General features: G+C 42.0%; 1 protein-coding gene across 4 annotated transcripts in view; it reads left to right on the forward strand.

Annotated features, from left to right (window-relative positions):
- odad2 (outer dynein arm docking complex subunit 2) overlaps window positions 1–18,379 on the forward strand; it is a 64,584-nt gene that overhangs the window by 38,514 nt on the left and 7,691 nt on the right. For all 4 annotated transcript variants that reach the window (XM_066665304.1, XM_066665302.1, XM_066665305.1 and 1 more), the window contains 4 exons: window positions 1,937–2,179; window positions 6,625–6,739; window positions 12,706–12,894; window positions 13,095–13,316. In XM_066665304.1, coding sequence (XP_066521401.1) covers window positions 1,937–2,179; window positions 6,625–6,739; window positions 12,706–12,894; window positions 13,095–13,316 — 769 coding nt within the window. The remainder of the gene's footprint in view (window positions 1–1,936; window positions 2,180–6,624; window positions 6,740–12,705; window positions 12,895–13,094; window positions 13,317–18,379) is intronic.

Below are 18,379 nucleotides of genomic sequence, written 5' to 3' on the forward strand. Positions count from 1 at the left end.
CTGAATCACCCATTCTTTCACAAATGATTCTAAAGACAGGTTGCATATCTGTCTGCTTGATGTTATATACCGGTGGCAATGGGACCAAATAAAAACACTTGAATTCATGGCGAATCCACACTCCCAAAGGTTTAAAGTAATCAGGCCAAACACTTTTGTTTAAGTTTATAATTTTTTTAAAGAATACTTTTTGTAAAATCAATGTACAACTGTGCACATGCATGAAAACATTAATTTAATAGATATTATCTGTGTCTATTTGGTATTTTTCCCAGAAATGTACCTCCATTAACCATATACAAATCTTTTTATAACTATGTAAATGTAATGTAAACACAAAACTCATCACCCTAAAATCTCAGTGTCATGGAAGAGACAAAAATGTTTCTTTAGAGTAATAATAGAGTGAAGAAATGTGTTGGAGGAGAAGAGTCCATGCCAAAGCATGGAGCGATCTTTCTGCCAAAAAACAGTCATGTTTGAGGTCAAAGGCCACCATTTCAGCTGCAATTATGCTCTCTCCCACCTCTTACCTCAATGGGGAGTCAGTGATGTGCACAGAACACACCATAATTACAGACAGTATATTCCTCCCTCTTACTGACTCAGCCTGTATTATGTATTTACTTACGCAAACGTTCAGACTTCAGCCCCCCGTGACTCTGGGTCACAGGAGCACACACAATGCTTAAATACCTGCCCGAAAACGCCTTGTAGGGTCTCAAGCATGAGTGAAACAAGCATGTCTTATGGTTGATCATAGAACATAATAGTTGCAGCTGATGATGCCTGTTTCATATCATATCATCCACATGGCACCATATGTGTTGATATTGGCTTTTAAAATTTGACATTTTTAGCATATCATTTATCAAATGTAATATGTCCAATTAATGAACAATTCTTTAAATTTGAATTTCTTTTAGGCACAAATTGTGACTAAAGCAGTCGTAATACACTTTGGAACACTGCCTTAAATGCTGAAAATCCTATTCCTATAAATGCAGTTCAACAGCATTAAGCTGCATGTGTGATAATTACATGAAATAACACTGTTTGTCACTACATATCAGAATATGTAGGTATAGCTAAAATCCACAAAAATGACACCATTTTCCAAGCTCTCTAGATAACCTGCTGCATTTAACGGGCTATATGAACTATTATGTCACCCTCGTTCTTTTAAGTGTTAGCTCTGGGGTTTTTTTTCTTTTATAAACCTTGCTAAAATTACCTTTGGCAGTTGCTCTCTTCGTTACTCTTTTACTCACAAGGAAACATTTGGTGGACTTCTACCAAAACCAAGTGACCTTGGACACTTTCTACAATGGCCTTTAGAACTGGGACGCCAGAAACCGTAACTGTGAATAAAAAGAGTCATATAACTTAGCAGTAGATCAGAGGTACGTTGAGGCAATCCATGACCACATTATACCCTTTTTTTAAATGTTTACTGTAGTTTGCCACTGTACAGATCTTGGCATGCAAAGCCAAAATCGCAGCGGACGTTCTCCATGCCCTGCTCCAAGCCACAGAAAGCAGTGGTCATTGAGAATAAGCGTGTGTTGGAGCAGCGTGGGAAACAGCACAGCTCTACAGTCACCTGATTTATTCTAACCCCAGATATCTACTGCCCTCATAATCATCTGCCCAAGTGCACTCCCAATGTTCTGGAGCTCCCAGTGTTTTTCAGTTCCAGCTGGTACATGAAGAAAGGAGATTTTCCTTCTACAGCGTATAATAGTGATAGGTAATTTTAGATATTTCTGTACTATGTGGGAACTACCTTTGCCAGAATGGAACCCACACGGTTGGACCTTGTGTAAAATTTATATTTGAAACATTTTTATCCCTAGAAACTCTATTAGACATTATATTTATGGTGTGTGTGGGTGAGAGAGAGAGAGTGCCTACTGATTTTATTCTCTTTTAACAGGTTTGAGGGGTACAAAGCTTTGGAGATGTTGGTGGGTCTGCTGACAGATCAGCCTGAGGAAGTTCTGGTCAATGTGGTGGGGGCTCTTGGTGAGTGTGCCCAAAGACCAGTCAACCGCACCACTATCCGAAAGAGTGGCGGCATCCCACCCTTGGTTAGCCTATTGACTGGAACCAACCAGGCCCTATTAGTCAACGTCACCAGGGCAGTAGGAGCCTGCGCTACGGAGCCTGAGAACATGACGTAAGTCTAGACAAGCTTTAACCTGGAACAGAGCTTATGACTGTTGTAAGAGTAATCCTGTTCCGCAATATATCAAAGACACCCTGGGCGCCCAGTGTTGATCACTTATCCTCAAAGCTTGTTGCTCGGTCCTCTGGTCCTACTTGTTTTGGTGAAGGAGAGAAGGCCACCACACTGCTGTGACCCCTTTGACATGCTGTGTTTTGTGCTATAAATCAAGCTGTTCACTTACCACAACCCAGAATAGACTTTAGGTTTTAAGCCCAGCGTTTTCTGACAGTAGCTCATAGACTTACATTGCTGGCAGTCTTTGTGCTGCCATAAGCCAGCTTTAAAATGGTTCTCCTGCCCTTGGCCTGTTCAGGGTTAGGAGGAAACCATAATGTTGCTCTGGCTGAAATGTGCTGTTGCCACCAATTCTGAATTGTAAGTCAAGTTCCTCTCTATCCCAGACGTAAAACACGTTTCCAACAATGCATCAGTAGCCTGCAGTGTTTAACAGTTCTGTCCTTGGACCTCAAGTGAGTTTGCAAACTCAGCGTTTGCCTTTTGTTTGGTTTGGGTTTAGAAGACACAACATTGTTCTTCTTCTTTAAACAGACCATGTACACCACTGTTGCACCGGATCCAAAGGGCCCTGAGAGGTCATTTCCAGCCAGCAATCCATGCGCTGTCCAAAAGTGACAGGTCCAGTGTGGAAACCCTCATCGCTCATGGCTGTAATGACAGGGCTCAAGACACTTTGTTTACGCTACCTGCTGCACTCCTCATAGCTGTGGCCAGGGTGGAGGCCTTTATTGTCTCTGTGTGGTCAGTTTGTGTAAGCTACAGTGCAGAGCTGGCAAGGGTGGTCAGGCCCAGCCACACACAACTGGAAAAGAGGGAAGAACATCAACACAGATCACTATGCAGTATGCACTGAGAATATCTTTATTCAGTAAAGCCCGCTGTAAGCGGATTACCGCCCTCAGAATTGCTCAGGCTCCGTCATGCTTGATTGGGGTCAGCAAAGAACAGGAGAATCTTGAGTCATGTAGGGTGAGTTATGGTTAAGAACTGAACTGTGCCACTCATGGAAATTCATTCTGTTGTTGTTACGCTACCCCCATTGTTGATTTTTTTCTTGTTGAATTTGCAGGTATTCCACAAATGGTTTTAGAGAGACATAACAATGTTCTTCTCAGTTCTTCTACTTTAAACACATCATCTTCACCGTTACCCAGATTTGCCTGCATTTACAAGGGTCTGTTTTTCAGTGCTGGAATTTATGGTGGAGTTAAATATCAGTCACAGATTTTGTTTTATGTTTAGTTTTGTTTAGTAATCTCTCTAACATGCTTTGTTCTGACACAAAAATCTATCCTTAGTTCCAGATTCTTATGAAACATTTTGGAAGCTTTGGGTTCAACAATAGCAGACTAAGCCTGTGAGCTATGTTAAGAATTGGCAGTGTTAGTTTATTAAACTAGTGCAAGTGCACATACGTACTCGCACATATAGGCCTTGCTTCTTGTAGATTGGCGTAGAAACTGGCATTTGATTGTCTGTATCAAAATAAGAGTGGATAGAAGGTCATGTTTAACAGAGCCCAACTGCCACTTGATTTCCCAGGGAGTGAATGCGTTCTGCTGTATGTTTGCACCATCTGAATCTTATTACGTTTACAAGACTTATTACAGACACTAGTCCTATTCTTAATTAATGTTGGAAACACACACAGAGCTGTAAGTATGAGTTCTCCTAGTCAGGCAGCCGTGACCAGCTATTGTCTAAAAGTATAATATGTTTATAAATGTAAGCAACCGCAGTTGTGTTGTAAAAATCCAGAGGATTTGTTTTCAAAGAAATAAGGTCACTCACTCTGCTTCTGTGAGAATGACGAGGAACTTAAATGTATCAAATCCCGAACAACATGTTCCTCATGTTTTCTCAAGGCCTGTATATTTAGGAGTGTCTTTTTTTTACATTTACACTTAGTTGTGGACAGAAAGCCTTTATTTTTCTCCTGCGTGCATTTTTCTCCTCCGTCTTGTGGCTTATTTGGAGAGTTTCATGCTGTACTTTGCTAAGCAATTAGCATAGCTACCATTTGATTGTTTCCTGTCACAGACCAGCCTGGTCAGGACTGTGTAGGAGATTAAGAAGAGTAGTGCAATTCAGTCTGGAGTTGCTGTCCAAACACAGACAGAAGGGAAAGCAGTCTCTTCAACAAGAATGTAGTCATAGATATTTGAAATGTTAACAATATGTACGTTTACTTCATGGAAGATGGATGTTGGGTGCCATTGTTACTTTTTTTAAGTAGGTGTCTCACATCCAACAAGCTTCCTAAGCAAGTAGGGTTTGCTTCAGCTTATTCTTGGCCAGCTTGGGTCCTGAGGAGAGTGAATCAAAGTTTAGAAAAAATGCCATGAACCTTGTTTGTATTCTCAACTTTTTTTCTTAATAACAATGCAATAAATTCTTAACATGAATTATTTATTTATAAATACAATTATTCATTCATTCAATCATTCATTCATTCATTATCTGTAAGCGCTTATCCAGTTCAGGGTCGCGGTGGGTCCAGAGTCTACCTGGAATCATTGGGCGCAAGGCGGGAATACACCCTGGAGGGGGCGCCAGTCCTTCCCAGGGCAACACAGACACACACACATTCACTCACACACTCACACCTACGGACACTTTTGAATCGCCAATTCACCTACCAACGCGTGTTTTTGGACTGTGGGAGGAAACCGGAGCACCCGGAGGAAACCCACGCAGACACAGGGAGAACACACCAACTCCTCACAGACAGTCACCCGGAGTGGGAAGCTGGAGTGGGTCCCCTGGAGCTGTGTGACTGCGACACTACCTGCTGCGCCACCGTGCCGCCCAATACAATTATTACATTTTAAAAATAAATATTATAATAACCACTAGACATTGTCTATAAAAGGTTCTGCTTAGTGACTCGTTGTGGACATGTTACATTCTCAGCAGTCGAACAAGTGAGGCTCGTCAGTAGATCTCATGTTCGGTATTTCCACGGCTAAATCTGTGTCCCTAAGGAGTCCTACCCGGAAGATTGTAATTCCTCCATGCTCTCCTAGTCAGCACATTCTACCTGCTGAAATACAGAGGTCCTATCATCTCTGAATCACTGTTACGAGTGTTGGGTTTGTTGTGAAGCTGGATTTAGTGGTCCCTCGGGATGCTGGGAGGGCTATCCCTGTTATCATGGTTCTGGACTTGATTTATGACTCATGGAAGGGCCGCGTGTTGCTGGGACCTCTCTGACCAGTGCATGGCCCGGCCCCCAGTCACGGAGATCCCCCAATTACAGTGTGGTTTAGTAATTATGACAGCTTTGAATGTCTGCTTTGTCGTTGGACGCACACATGGGAAACAGGTTACGCGTTATTTATACTCGACAAACAGGCCACACTGAGAAGCCATTCTGCTCAGCTTCCCATAGCCTGACTACAGCCTTGAGTAGAGCGGTGTCCACAGTGTGAAATACAGCCTAGTCTTAAGAAAACCTCACTCAGACCCAGTGAAATATAGAGAGACTAGTCTCCAGGACTGTTTGATTTGGAAAGAGGACTTTTCCCTGGGTTTTTTCCTTCTCTGTGTGTGTGTGTGTCTGTGACAAGATCTTAGTTACCCAGAAAAGTGTGTGTGTGTGTGTGTTTGAATGTGGTCAACTACAGCTATAAATATCCAAATGGATCTCTGAAAGTGTTGCATATCAGTTTCCTGTGGGTCAGCCTCTGGCCAGGTGAAGCTCTAATGTTTTGTTGACATTTTAAATACATTAGTTGTGTCTGAGAGCAGAGTGTGGATGTGTAATAGGAAATAGATTGGAGGGGGGGGGGGGCTGATGTGTTGGATATTGATTTGTAGCTTTATAATCGTTATTGTATGATTTTAAAAAATACTTTAGTTACAGTTATAATTCAGACAGAACAGAACATTTAAAGCACATAAAACTGTACAAATATCCTGAATAAACAAAATAAATAAGTTTATTCAAAAAAGTTTCCTTTCTGGAAATCTGGTTTCCGTCTGGTTAACGTTTATATAACGATTCCCTTTGGTTTAATTTTAAGAGAAGCAGAACTGAATAAAACAGGCCAATCAAAACAAGCTTCTGTCAGATTTGTGTATTCTTTTAACGTGGAGTTCTGGTACACAGAAAGCGTTCCTGAACTGTATTCATGCACGGTTAAAGATGACCTGTTTCCATCTTTGAAAAATATGATGCTGAACTTTATCAATTCCATCCAGTGCTAACTTAATCACTTAATCAGAGAAGGAGTCCGTCAGAGCCATGTGAATAATAGCTTTGTATGGGACATTGGCGTACTCTGTTCTGTACTGTTGTACTGTTTTCCAAGCTTTGTTTCAGGTCACTGTCTTTCTCTTTTGCTCCCTCTTTCCCACTTTCAACGAACCTACAGGATTATAGATCGTCTGGACGGAGTGCGGCTTCTCTGGTCCTTGCTGAAGAATCCAAACCCTGATGTCCAGGCCAGTGCCGCTTGGGCCATCTGCCCCTGCATAGAGAACGCAAAGGTAAAGTAATTTACTGCATTGTAATAAAACCAGCAACAGCAGCCAAACAAATAATGCAGATTGCATGTTTTTACTGCGACTCCAGAAGGCTCTCTGGGTATTAAGGCAGTAGGCTTCAGTGTCCAAGAGTGGCCATTGAGCTGCAAAAAGATAAGCGTGTTTGCAAATCTACAGTACCAGATGGATCATTTTACTTCATTTATTTTTGAAACCCACATCCTCTTTTTACTGGCCCTTTGAGCATTTCCCTTCATTTGGCTTTTCATATGTAGTTGGTTTCATGTGAATGTTTAGAACATTCCGTAACACTACTGCAGGTCACTGTTTGTAAGATTCACCAGCCTTTCATGGCTATCACAGATCACCATAATATTTATAAACATCTAAAAAATGTTAGCATATGGCAGAAGACATTGCTTTTTGTGTACATGTGTAACGTTCTGACCGCCACCTGTCTTGTGAATGCAGAACAGTGTGGAACACCGTGAGGCTTGTTCCCTTCACTGACTGAAAACCATCTGCTCTGCTGTAATATCCTGTGGATTCAGATCTCATTGTGCACATTCACCCGTGTGTGTCTTTTCCTTGCCCAGTGTCTGCACTGAAAACCCTTCCAGAAACACACACCTCAAATTCCTTTACTCATATACAGTACACTGCCAAAAAACTAAGCACAACCTAATTTGACATGAGTGATAGATAATCATCGTTAAGCAGCTAGCATTCTTCACGTTGCCCCCAGTCACTGGAGCACAGCTTTGTTCATCTGCATTAACACATCAGACGTGTTTACAAATCTGCTCTGAAATCTCATTCACTAATATATAAACGTTAACTCCCATAACTGGCACAAGCCTAGTCTGCCCTGTTGAGCCCCTTGTGTAACCAGCCTACACAAAAACATCATTGTTCTTTGAGCTTATCAGCATGATTGACATAACAGGGTGTTGCTTGTGTAATCTTAGTTGAATCTAAATATACAGAGATTCTGCAGAGACCAGGTGTCTCAGAGGCAGAACATTTTCTAGAAGGGTTTTTTCTCTCTGTTGCTCGACTGGCTCTAAGGAGCAGGTTAACGGTGTAGATCAAACAGCCCACCGCTCCTAGACTGAGCCCTAACAAAGTTTGACAGTGTTTGTCTGACATTTACAGCGTCAATTCCTTTAGGTGCTCCGGGTGCACAGAGTGTACGGACTGTGGAAGTGGTGGGTTAGTGACAGAAGTAAAACTGTGTGCCTAAACAAACGGGGAACTGGATCAGCCTCATGGCAGAGGTTATTTAGAGAAAGACCCATGTGGCTTTTGTTAGCAACTCCGGGGCCAGATTTAGGAGTATCACGCTGGAGGAACAGCATCTGGGGGCTTCCAAATCCCACAAGACACACACATACACACACACGCGCGCGTGCGTGTGCATATACACACAGCGTGTATTTACTATGAAATCTCCAGTGATTAGGAACTACTGTGTGGTTGTGCTTTGTTCCCTGATCATCACTGTGCTGTACAGCATCGTAGCTTGTCCTTAATGAAAGCCACCTTTAATCTGCCCCATGCAAAATAATTGCAACGCACCATTACCCTTCATTCTTTTTACAGTGAGCAACTGAGCAGCTTGATTACTACTGAAGCAATCCGTCTTTAACTTACACACCAGTTCCACTTTCTGTTCTTGATGACACTCAGTTTGTGCAGTGTGTTTCTCTTCTCTGTGTTTTTCTATGGAGTACTGCTATGAATAATACTGCTTCTGTAAGTGCTTCACTGTTCAAGACTGAATTCACAGTAATTAGTAGAAAAAATAATTATAATCTAAAGCACCCAAGGCTGACAAACACATCTAAAAGAATCGAGAATCATTCATTCATTCATTCATTATCTGTAACCGCTTATCCAATCCAGGGTTGCGGGGGTCCAGAGCCTACCTGGAATCATTGGGCGCAAGGCGGGAATACACCCTGGAGGGGGCGCCAGTCCTTCACAGGGCAACACAGACACACACACACACACATTCACTCACACATTCACACCTACGGACACTTTTGAGTCGCCAATCCACCTACCAACGTGTGTTTTTGGACTGTGGGAGGAAACCGGGCACCCGGAGGAAACCCACGCAGACACAGAGAGAACATACCAACTCCTCACAGACAGTCACCTGGAGCGGGAATCGAACCCACAACCTCCAGGTCCTTGGAGCTGTGTGACTGCGACTCTACCTGCTGTGCCACCGTGCCGTATAGAATCATTTATACAAATTAAATCCGTTATATTAGTAACAAATCAGCGGTATCTAGGTAGCTCTTCTAGTCATATTTATTTTCTTGTCTTTGCCACTTTGTTAGATATTGTTACTGTTTCTGTAATGGTTTGTGAAGGCGCATCACTTCCTGCTCAGCTGGAACCATTTCTGAGCCTGAAAAACAGTAAAAAAAAACTTCTCTAAGGCCACTTAACTGTAACTGTAAGGACACAGTAAGTTTTCTCTCCAATTAATTCAGATTAGTAGAGAGGCCTCCACCATCACATGATGCCACTGTCCTGTGCTTCCTCCCTGATGTGACACACATTCACATCTATTCTGCTGTAACACCACGTTTAGAGGAGAGCTGAGGTCATCAGCGAGGCCCGTTATAGTGTTTTAGACTCCTGACCACAAATGTCTGTAGCATTCCAGGGGCTGAAACTTCAGGGATCTCTTAATGATAAGGTCAGTGTTGTCAGTGACACCCTCTGCCGACTAAGTAATGTTGCTCTTTCTTTTATTAAGAAGAACACCTTTAATGTCTTAAATTCTGCTCCCCTGGTTTCCTACGTGTTTATGTTCCTTCAGTTTACACTTACGTATTCGGTGTTACAGTGTTTTACACTAGTGTTTCTCTTTCTGCTCCCTCCCCCTGCTCCGTGCTGTGTGTGCTGATGTGGGTTGGTTTGGGATGTTTTTGTAGGAGCGGCTTTGAAAGGATTCCTTAGTGCCCCACCGCAGCTGGTGACTTTAACACGCTTCCTCTGCTTCTCTTACCCTCTCTTACCATCTCTCTCTGTGTATAATGCGTTTACTCTCGCGCTCTCTCTCCCTCCCCCTCTCTCTCTCTCTCCCTCATTCATTCATGGCTTCTCATCAGTATTCCCTTGCTGCTGTTTCCTGTGGGAGACAGGCAGTAGACTCCTCTGTCTGCCTCTGTGTCTGTCTCTCCCACTGTCTTTCTCTCTCTCGCGCCCTCTCTCTCTCTCAGACTCGGTAAACATGGAGTTCATCCTCTGGCATGACATCTAACACAAACTGCACTCCTTCCTTCCATCTCCTCCATCTCCTCTGAGCTGTCCTCACTCGCCCGCTACAGCTGTCCGTTCTGGTGTTGGACATTGTACACTGTTTGATTCTACTGTGATTTGGTGGGATGCCGTAAGCTTGCACTTTGTGCGCTATTTTGAGGAGGATTAATCTTTGCTCTCTTGCTCTGAGTTGAAAAGGGCGCGTTTGCTCAGACCAGAGCAGGACAGTGCACTTGGAACACCAGAGAGGTGAATGAAATTGAGCCATGACAAACCATGGGTCACAGTTCCCAGCTTTTGATCTTTAGGATCTATATGAGATATTTGAAGTTAATTCCACTGTTTCTACAGTAATGTAATGTAGGTTTGTGTATGACACTGTGGTAAAGAAAAAATACATAGCTTTAAGGGTATACCTCTGCTAAAGTAAATAATTTATAAACCAATGATGGAGTACCGGGTGACTGTCTGTGAGGAGTGTGGTGTGTTCTCCCTGTGTCTGCGTGGGTTTCCTCCGGGTGACTGTCTGTGAGGAGTGTGGTGTGTTCTCCCCGTGTCCGCGTGGGTTTCCTCCGGGTGCTCGGGTTTCCTCCCACAGTCCAAAAACACACGTTGGTAGGTAGACTGGCGACTCAAAAGTGTCCATAGATGTGAGTGTGTGAGTGAATGTGTGTGTGAGTCTGTGTTGGCCTGTGAAGGACTGGCGCCCCCTCCAGGGTGTATTCCTGCCTTGTGCCCAATGATTCCAGGTAGGCTCTGGACCCACCGAGACCCTGAATTGGATAAGGGTTACAGATAATGAATGAATGAATGAATGATGGAGTACTATGCCACTGTATGAATTCACTTGATATTCTCCAGTTTGTTTGGTAGAGCCACACATTTTCTGCCCTGAAAGCCCAGCTTCTTTTGAACGTTTCAGAACTCACCGTATACCGTCATGTGTCTTAACTTAATTCTGCCTGGTGCCTGGTGCCTGGTGCATGGCAGAGAAACAGTAAACTGGAAAGTAAAACATCTTATATGCGCTTGTTTATATATCATTTTTCAGAATTAAATTACTTAAAATAAATAACCCGTCTAGAAATAAGTTGAATAAGCTCATAATATTCTTATGACCTCACGCTGACTAAACCGATGTAATGATATATTTGCTAGGTTATCATTTTGTGTAATGTGCTTTGTACAGCCAGAATTCTGAAGGTTTATAAATGACCTATGTTCTGATTTGTAGCACCATCCAATGCCCAACCCATAATTACACGTCTCTGCACTGTCAATAAAGATGTCTTGTTGGTATTTTCTAATCGCTGGAAACAAGCTGGTGCTACGCTTGTCTACTCTGTCTGTGGTACCACAATAAAGGCAGTGTTTTTGAACTTCGAGTACCCATAGCTGACAGTTGGGTGCATGTGTGTGTGTGTGTTTGCCCATTCTTCCGCTGTAGTTGGCGCTCTACTGCTCACTATTCTATGGATATGATTCTCTTACAGTGCTCTGAGTCACTGACACACAGCCCAGCTTCGTACAACCTTACAGAATTGTTTCTTACAGATCAAAGCATGTTTGCATACACAGGTAGAACTGCACATTGTTATAGACCTGGGCCTACATCCATGAAGGTTCTCGACATATGAATGTTGGTTTATTTTCAACAACTTTACTCAAGTGGACTCATAAATAAGATTCAATGAAATTAAACTCAAACAATTTGGAAGGTGAAAATGTAACTTTATTATTTCAGATACATTTTTTATCGGTTGGTGTGCTCTCCCTGTGTCCGCGTGGGTTTCCTCCAGGTGCTCCGGTTTCCTCCCACAGTCCAAAAAACACACGTTGGTAGGTGGATTGGTGACTCAAAAGTGTGTGAGTGTGTGTTGCCCTGTGAAGGATTGGCGCCCCCTCCAGGGTGTATTCCCTCCTTGCGCCCAATGATTCCAGGTAGGCTCTGGACCCACCGCGACCCTGAACTGGATAAGCGCTTACAGATAATGGATGGACATTTTTTATCTTTTCAAATGTAGTGTATTATGTAGGTCCTTAAATAACAAGTTCATCACACAAGCACTGTGCGTTTACGTCTATCTTAAATCTATTTGTTTTCAGCTATCACTGGTGCAGCTCCTTTACTAAGGATTATTCTGGTGCATTATTTTGGTGCAGAAGCTGTAGCTTCATCACCTGCACTATGTACCACAGACCCATTTGAGACGCAGCTGCTGGTGCTGCCTGATGATAACTGTTCACATGTTCATGTTTCAGATCTAGGTTCACATGTGAAAATGACTTGAACCTGATTTGAAAAGATTGGATTTGACATGTTCACCCAGTCCTGAACCCATTGACGTCTTGTAATGTAAACTGAGCCATAGAGTCCAACCAAGCAAACACACACCTCTTATAATGAAATGTGTTTAGATGTTAATTAAGTGAATTCTAAGCTATGCATATTGTTTATTTTCAAATTTTGAGCTTTTCTGGGTCCACAGGATGTAATGTACAGGACCTGGGCAGGTGTCAGTGTACATGGGTGTGGTGCCCAAAGTATGTAAGGTTAATATTGCACGTGCATGGAATAGATATACATTTACTTAACAAGACAGATCTGCCCACTCTCTTACGTGCACCCAAAATCACACAAACAGTGTAATTGCTTGTGAATGTTTTATTTTCTTGGGGGTGTGTTTCAGGATGCAGGGGAATTGGTGCGTTCCTTCGTGGGCGGCTTGGAGCTGATTGTTAATCTTCTCAAATCACCAAATAAGGAGGTGCTGGCAAGTGTGTGCGCAGCCATTGCCAAAATCGCCAAAGACGAGGAGAACTTGGCTGTGATCACTGACCACGGAGTGGTGCCTATGCTTGCCAACCTCACCAACACAGTAAGTCTTAGTGAGCCCTGGGTTACAAATCTATTTACATTTGCCCTTACATCAGGCGTCTTTGGGTTTAAAATGGGTTTGGTATTGCACTATTGTACCTGCACTTTACACACCCCTTATACAAAGATCACTCCATGTGTAGCACTAGTTTAAAGCGTCATTGATTTGAGCTCATGATGCTGCTCTCTTTTGTGCTGCAGGCAGATGATAAATTGCGCAGATATCTGGCGGAGGCCATTGCTCAATGCTGTATGTGGGGCAGAAACCGGGTGGCATTCGGGGAGGCAGGGGCTGTAGGCTCTCTGGTCCACTACCTGCGCTCTAAGGAACCCTCGGTGCACCAGGCCACAGCCCAGGCCCTTTTCCAGCTTTCCAAAGAGCCCAACAACTGCATCACTATGCATGAGAGTGGTGTGGTCAAGGTATGAACCCAGCACCAGCACACATCAGCACAGATACCTGTTTCTCATTACACCTCTCCAACTGTGGAGGAACGAGGAAAGATCAAAGCGCTTATTCAAACATTCTTCATGAAGATAAGAGATTTAAAGTGATGGTTTGGCTAAACATCAAGTGTTCATAGTTGTCTCCTTATAGCAGTTGCAGTCGGGCAGCCAAGACATGTTTGGTGTTTGTACTTTAAGTATATTTCACTGGAGCAAGTGTGGAAAACAGCTCCAAATTGTTGGGTACAAGTGGACACGAAAATTGCAGTGTGCTAAATGGGATGCTATAGGCTACGTTTCAGTCTTAGTTGTATGAGCTTAAGCTAACATTGCTGATTAAAACAAGAAGCCAATAGTCACCCAAATCATTTAGTAAATACATCCCATGTGTGATGTACTTTAGAAATGGGGGAAAAAAAGAAAAAGCCCTGGGAAGCTAAACGCAAACGTTAGGAGCGTCATCTGTGGAAACTACACAGCTGCTGTGATGATGTCGAGTTTCAGCACAACAGCTATATTTCTAATACAGAATTGTGCTCTGATTTGTCCATTTTTATAATTCACTGTGTGTCGTGCTGTGGCCTTTTATTATATTGGGTGGTTGTTAGAAATGTTTATTTCCAGCATTAAAATCAAAAGGCAAAAGGCAGTTATCGTGTCTTTTGTTTTTAATAGTATTCTGTATTGAGAGCTTTTATTTGCTCAAGTTATTTTAAGTATTCTGTTCTTTTACATCCTCAAGACATTTAAATTGCTCTGTTTTATGTAACACACACACACACACCATGTTTCCAGCTGGGGCTTCTTCAGTGGGCTATCCCCCACTCTCTACATTTTTAGTGATGTGCGAAAACATCGCTAATAAACTTTGAAAGGCTGCTAACTATTTTCAGAGCCCTTCTGGAGCAGTGAGGGCCAAAAGAACAAGGTTTCTTACTGTCCCGGGCGGAAGTATGAGCGCGTTTCTTTAACCGTCATGGGAATTGGACTGAGCAAACAGCAGTGTGTATGTGAGGAGTGTCATTTTCCCGGCCGATCCCTGTGTCCCAGCATGCCAGGGCAGCAGCGCACCCAAAGGCCATCGCTCGGGAAACGGTTGCTAAGTGCTTGGCTGGACCGGGATGAGGCAGAGCGTGAGTGTGACATGTCCTTGGCTCTATGCAGAAAGCACAAAGAGAGACAGTAGGCCGCTAGACTCTTAGCCTTTGAGTGGCAGCTTTTTGAAGTGGCTGCTATGTCTAGAGGTCGTGTACTCTAAATGCGCTTCAGGCCATGAAGGAACACACAAAAACTTTATGGATTCTCCTGTGCAGAACCTGTCCGAAAAATATTTGTAGGATTTGTGTGCCAGAAGGTGTAAATGTAAGATTTAAAGGGTTGTTCTTTTTCAGCCACTCTCTGTTAAAATAATTTGCCAAAGACAAATGTGCACGAGGGCAAGTGTTACTCTGCAGAGTTCCTCAGCCTGTGCTCCAGCAAAAGGCTGAATGCTTAGAATAGTAAACATACTTTGCCGTATATCTCCAGATTACTTTATTTATGGACTTTGATTGCACCTGCTCGCTGTTGTCTTTCTTCACCTGCTATTTCCGTTGTCATTTTGTTAAACACTGCCTTGCACTGATGTAGAGTACAAACTCTCATCCCAGCGTCCAAAATACATTTGGAACAATGACTTTTATACAGTAACAAAAATGCATGGTCTATTATCGTCTACTATAGATATGCATTACATATTTTAGTCCCAGGGTGCTTCCATGCGTTGGTTTGGTTTGTGAATGACAGTGCAGTGTGTATTCTTAGACAACGTTTTTCAGCCAAGAGATATCTGGCATGTAAACTGTAATTCAGCCATGAACACTGTAATTCAGTTTGGGGAGAAAATAGTTGTTTTGCTGATATGTAAATTCAGCCACCCTTGGCATTTCCACAAGTAAAGATTTTCACATGAGAAAAGCGTTTACACGGACGGAGCTTTCAAACGCTTCCCTCAATAGAAATGGCGATATAAATTTTGAAAATGGTTGCACCATTGCAGCCAAGCCTTTTTTTTCCCCCTGATGTTGCTTTAATGGTGAACTCCAGGCCGATGTGCTGCTGCAGTGAGTGTGGTTCAGCACTGCCCATAATTGGAGGCTGGGCTGAACACTGGGTGTTCCAAAAGAGTAATGTCCAATTTGCAAAAGATGTTAAGCACTGTTTGTTTGTGTATTTATTTATTTCACAAGTGAAGGCATGACAGAAACTGACTGTTATTGATGCCTTTGGTAGGGTTTTAGTAAATGCATATGTCTTGTCATTGTGTATGCAGACATAAACACCACAGTGTGTACTACTGTACTGCACTTAGTCTGTTGCAGTTTAGCAGTGCAGTATTAAAGTTTCATCACCAGACCAACATGTGTTCTGGGCCTCTTTAAAAAGTGAATTCTCACAGCCCCATTGCACCATCAGGCTATTGCTTCTTCGTTTGCTCTCTAGAGCAGACGTGTACATATAGCTCTGTCTTTACCCCCGATGTACCTGACTCACCCCAAGGACACATAACAGAGAGTTGGGGGAGGACTGGCTCTACATTTTCACGTATGATATATGTTTTGGTGCGGCAGAAAATGTGTTAAAACAATATTTCCTAACGTTGTAAATGGGTTTGGCGAGGGTTTATCATAGAACGATGTCTGTGCTGTAGTCTAATTTATGGAGGGGTGTAAAACTCAAGACTGCCTCCTGCTATTATTGCAGCCGTATTTCAGAGGTTTGAGCTTTTTCTAAGAACATGCAGCAGCATAGAGCAGTAATGATTTCCTTCTCTCTCTCTCTCTCTCTCTCTCTCTCTTTCTCTGACTTCTTGCATGCTGTGCTGGGTTCAGACACTAACTTTCTTGCTGGCTTTTCTTAATCGTGTAGAACCCAGTCCCCTATGTTCTAGTAGAGGAAATTATGCATTGAGAAGAAAGTATTTTACCCTGGAAAACCCATTAGAGACACAGCCTGTCCACTCCTCCTGTCCCCTTGGCTTTACAAGCAACAAATGCTGCTTTTAAAAAGGGCTTTTACACTATTTATTCTGACGTGTAATATTTAATTGGAATATTTAATAAAATACGAAAGGACGTTGAGTGAATGTTTTGAAGCAATTTGGGGGTTTTATGTACCTTTACTGCATTTTTATGATCGTGTGTATGCTCAGAAGCAGACTGTGGGTTTTTTAATTTTTCTACTACTGTGAATAAAGGGGTCGTTCAGAACATTGTTCGCTTGGTGCAGAGCGGCGTCAGTTTTTGGGATACGTTTTTATCACAGACTGCCAGCGTTGATCATGAAATCTAATTTAAAAAGAAATTGTGGACAAGAAAATGGACAGAGGTGCAAAGTGGGAATGTAGGAACATACAAGACACAGGTGAAAAATAATAAACAGATGTAACTGCAACATCAAAGACCCTTTTTCACAATTAGATCTCTCAGGTAAAGATGTATGATCAATTCCCTAAGCGTATGGCATCTGGTCTCTCAGAAAGAACTGGCTCTCTCTCTCTCTACTTTATGCTGCTACTGCTGTTGTGGGTTATTCTTTACCAGTGTTCTATATTAAACAGCTCCTTTCATAAACAAGAGCTTTGTGAAGTAAATGGAAGAAAATTAGAAAATTACAAAATGTGGATGGTAATTATCAGGCATTTTCATGTGAGTGGACTCCAGCTGGTGCGGGTTGCCAGATCCTAGTATCTGGTATGTATTTTTTGTTGGGTTTTGAAAGCATAAATGAGAAAAAGGTTGTGCAGGCCTGCAGTTGCTATGCACGCATTTACTGGTGCTATGCTCTTCTCAGCTTGTTTGTTTTCACTGCCATGTTCACGCTGAGCACTCAGAACAGAAAGAGACGGGGTGAAAGAAGGAGGAATGAACACTCTTTAAAGGTTCTTTATTAAAACAGCAGCTATGTTCTATAGAATATATTATTATAAATTAAAGAACCACAGCAATGCTTTGTTTTTACTTTGTCATTACAGAGATTACATATTTACACAGGCCATTCTCCGTGTGCCACTTTAGGCTTCTCTAAGTTAAGAGGGTTATTACTTTAATCTTTTGGGAAATGATTGTTTCATTATTTTGTCCTCTACTACTTAGTTAAGCATTCCGTTGCCTTATTGACTGTGCCAATCCTGTCATGAAGTGACTACAATTTCTCCTAAGATAGCTGTCCATCTTTGTGTATTATGTCCTAGAAAAACACCACATTAAATTTTCTATATTCCAAAATGAAAACTGTAGGTTGTCTGTAAGTGACATCTTCTGCAGACACGATGGAGGTCAGGTGAAAAGGATGGCACAGCTGGAGAAAAAAGAAATAAGCACTCAGTTCATGGAAAAGAAATGCAGTACTGTCCAATTTTTTTAATAATTATTTAAAATAATCTTTGTAGTCAATACGTGTAGTGTTTGTATAAAATGATATAAAATTATATAATTTTAATACATACAAAAAACAAACAGTAAAAATATTCTGAAGATTCCAAAAGGATTTTGTTTGGTTATTTTATTCATTTATTTATTTTTATTATACAGCGGTAAATAGGGATGGGCAGTATGAATATTTTTCATGCCATCATACCGTCTGATAATATTAACACAATATATGGTATTTAGTTAAAGGCTAAGCACCATTTAATGGACCTCCATGAATATTTCACATTATTTTAGTTACTGACAGATATAAGTATGAATTAAAATGAAAATAGCAGCTTAATTTGCTTTAAAACTGACAATTTTATTAAATTGATGGAAAAACCCGAGCTCGCTACGGAAACGCAACCGTGACGTCACTGGTGGACAACAGCTGAACAACGCCGCGGTAAAACACCGTTATGACTGACTGTTATGACAGTATCTAGCTAAATAACCAACATTATTCATGACAATAGCCTAGCAATAAGCTAAACTCAAATGTAGAGGTACCGTTATTCTTGTAAATGTGATCGAAGTCGAACTCGAATTCATCCGACACTATAAACCTCCGTAATGCAGCTACGTAGC

Source organism: Hoplias malabaricus, chromosome 3, assembly GCF_029633855.1.
Source record: "Hoplias malabaricus isolate fHopMal1 chromosome 3, fHopMal1.hap1, whole genome shotgun sequence".
NCBI classification, from domain to species: Eukaryota; Metazoa; Chordata; class Actinopteri; order Characiformes; family Erythrinidae; genus Hoplias; species Hoplias malabaricus.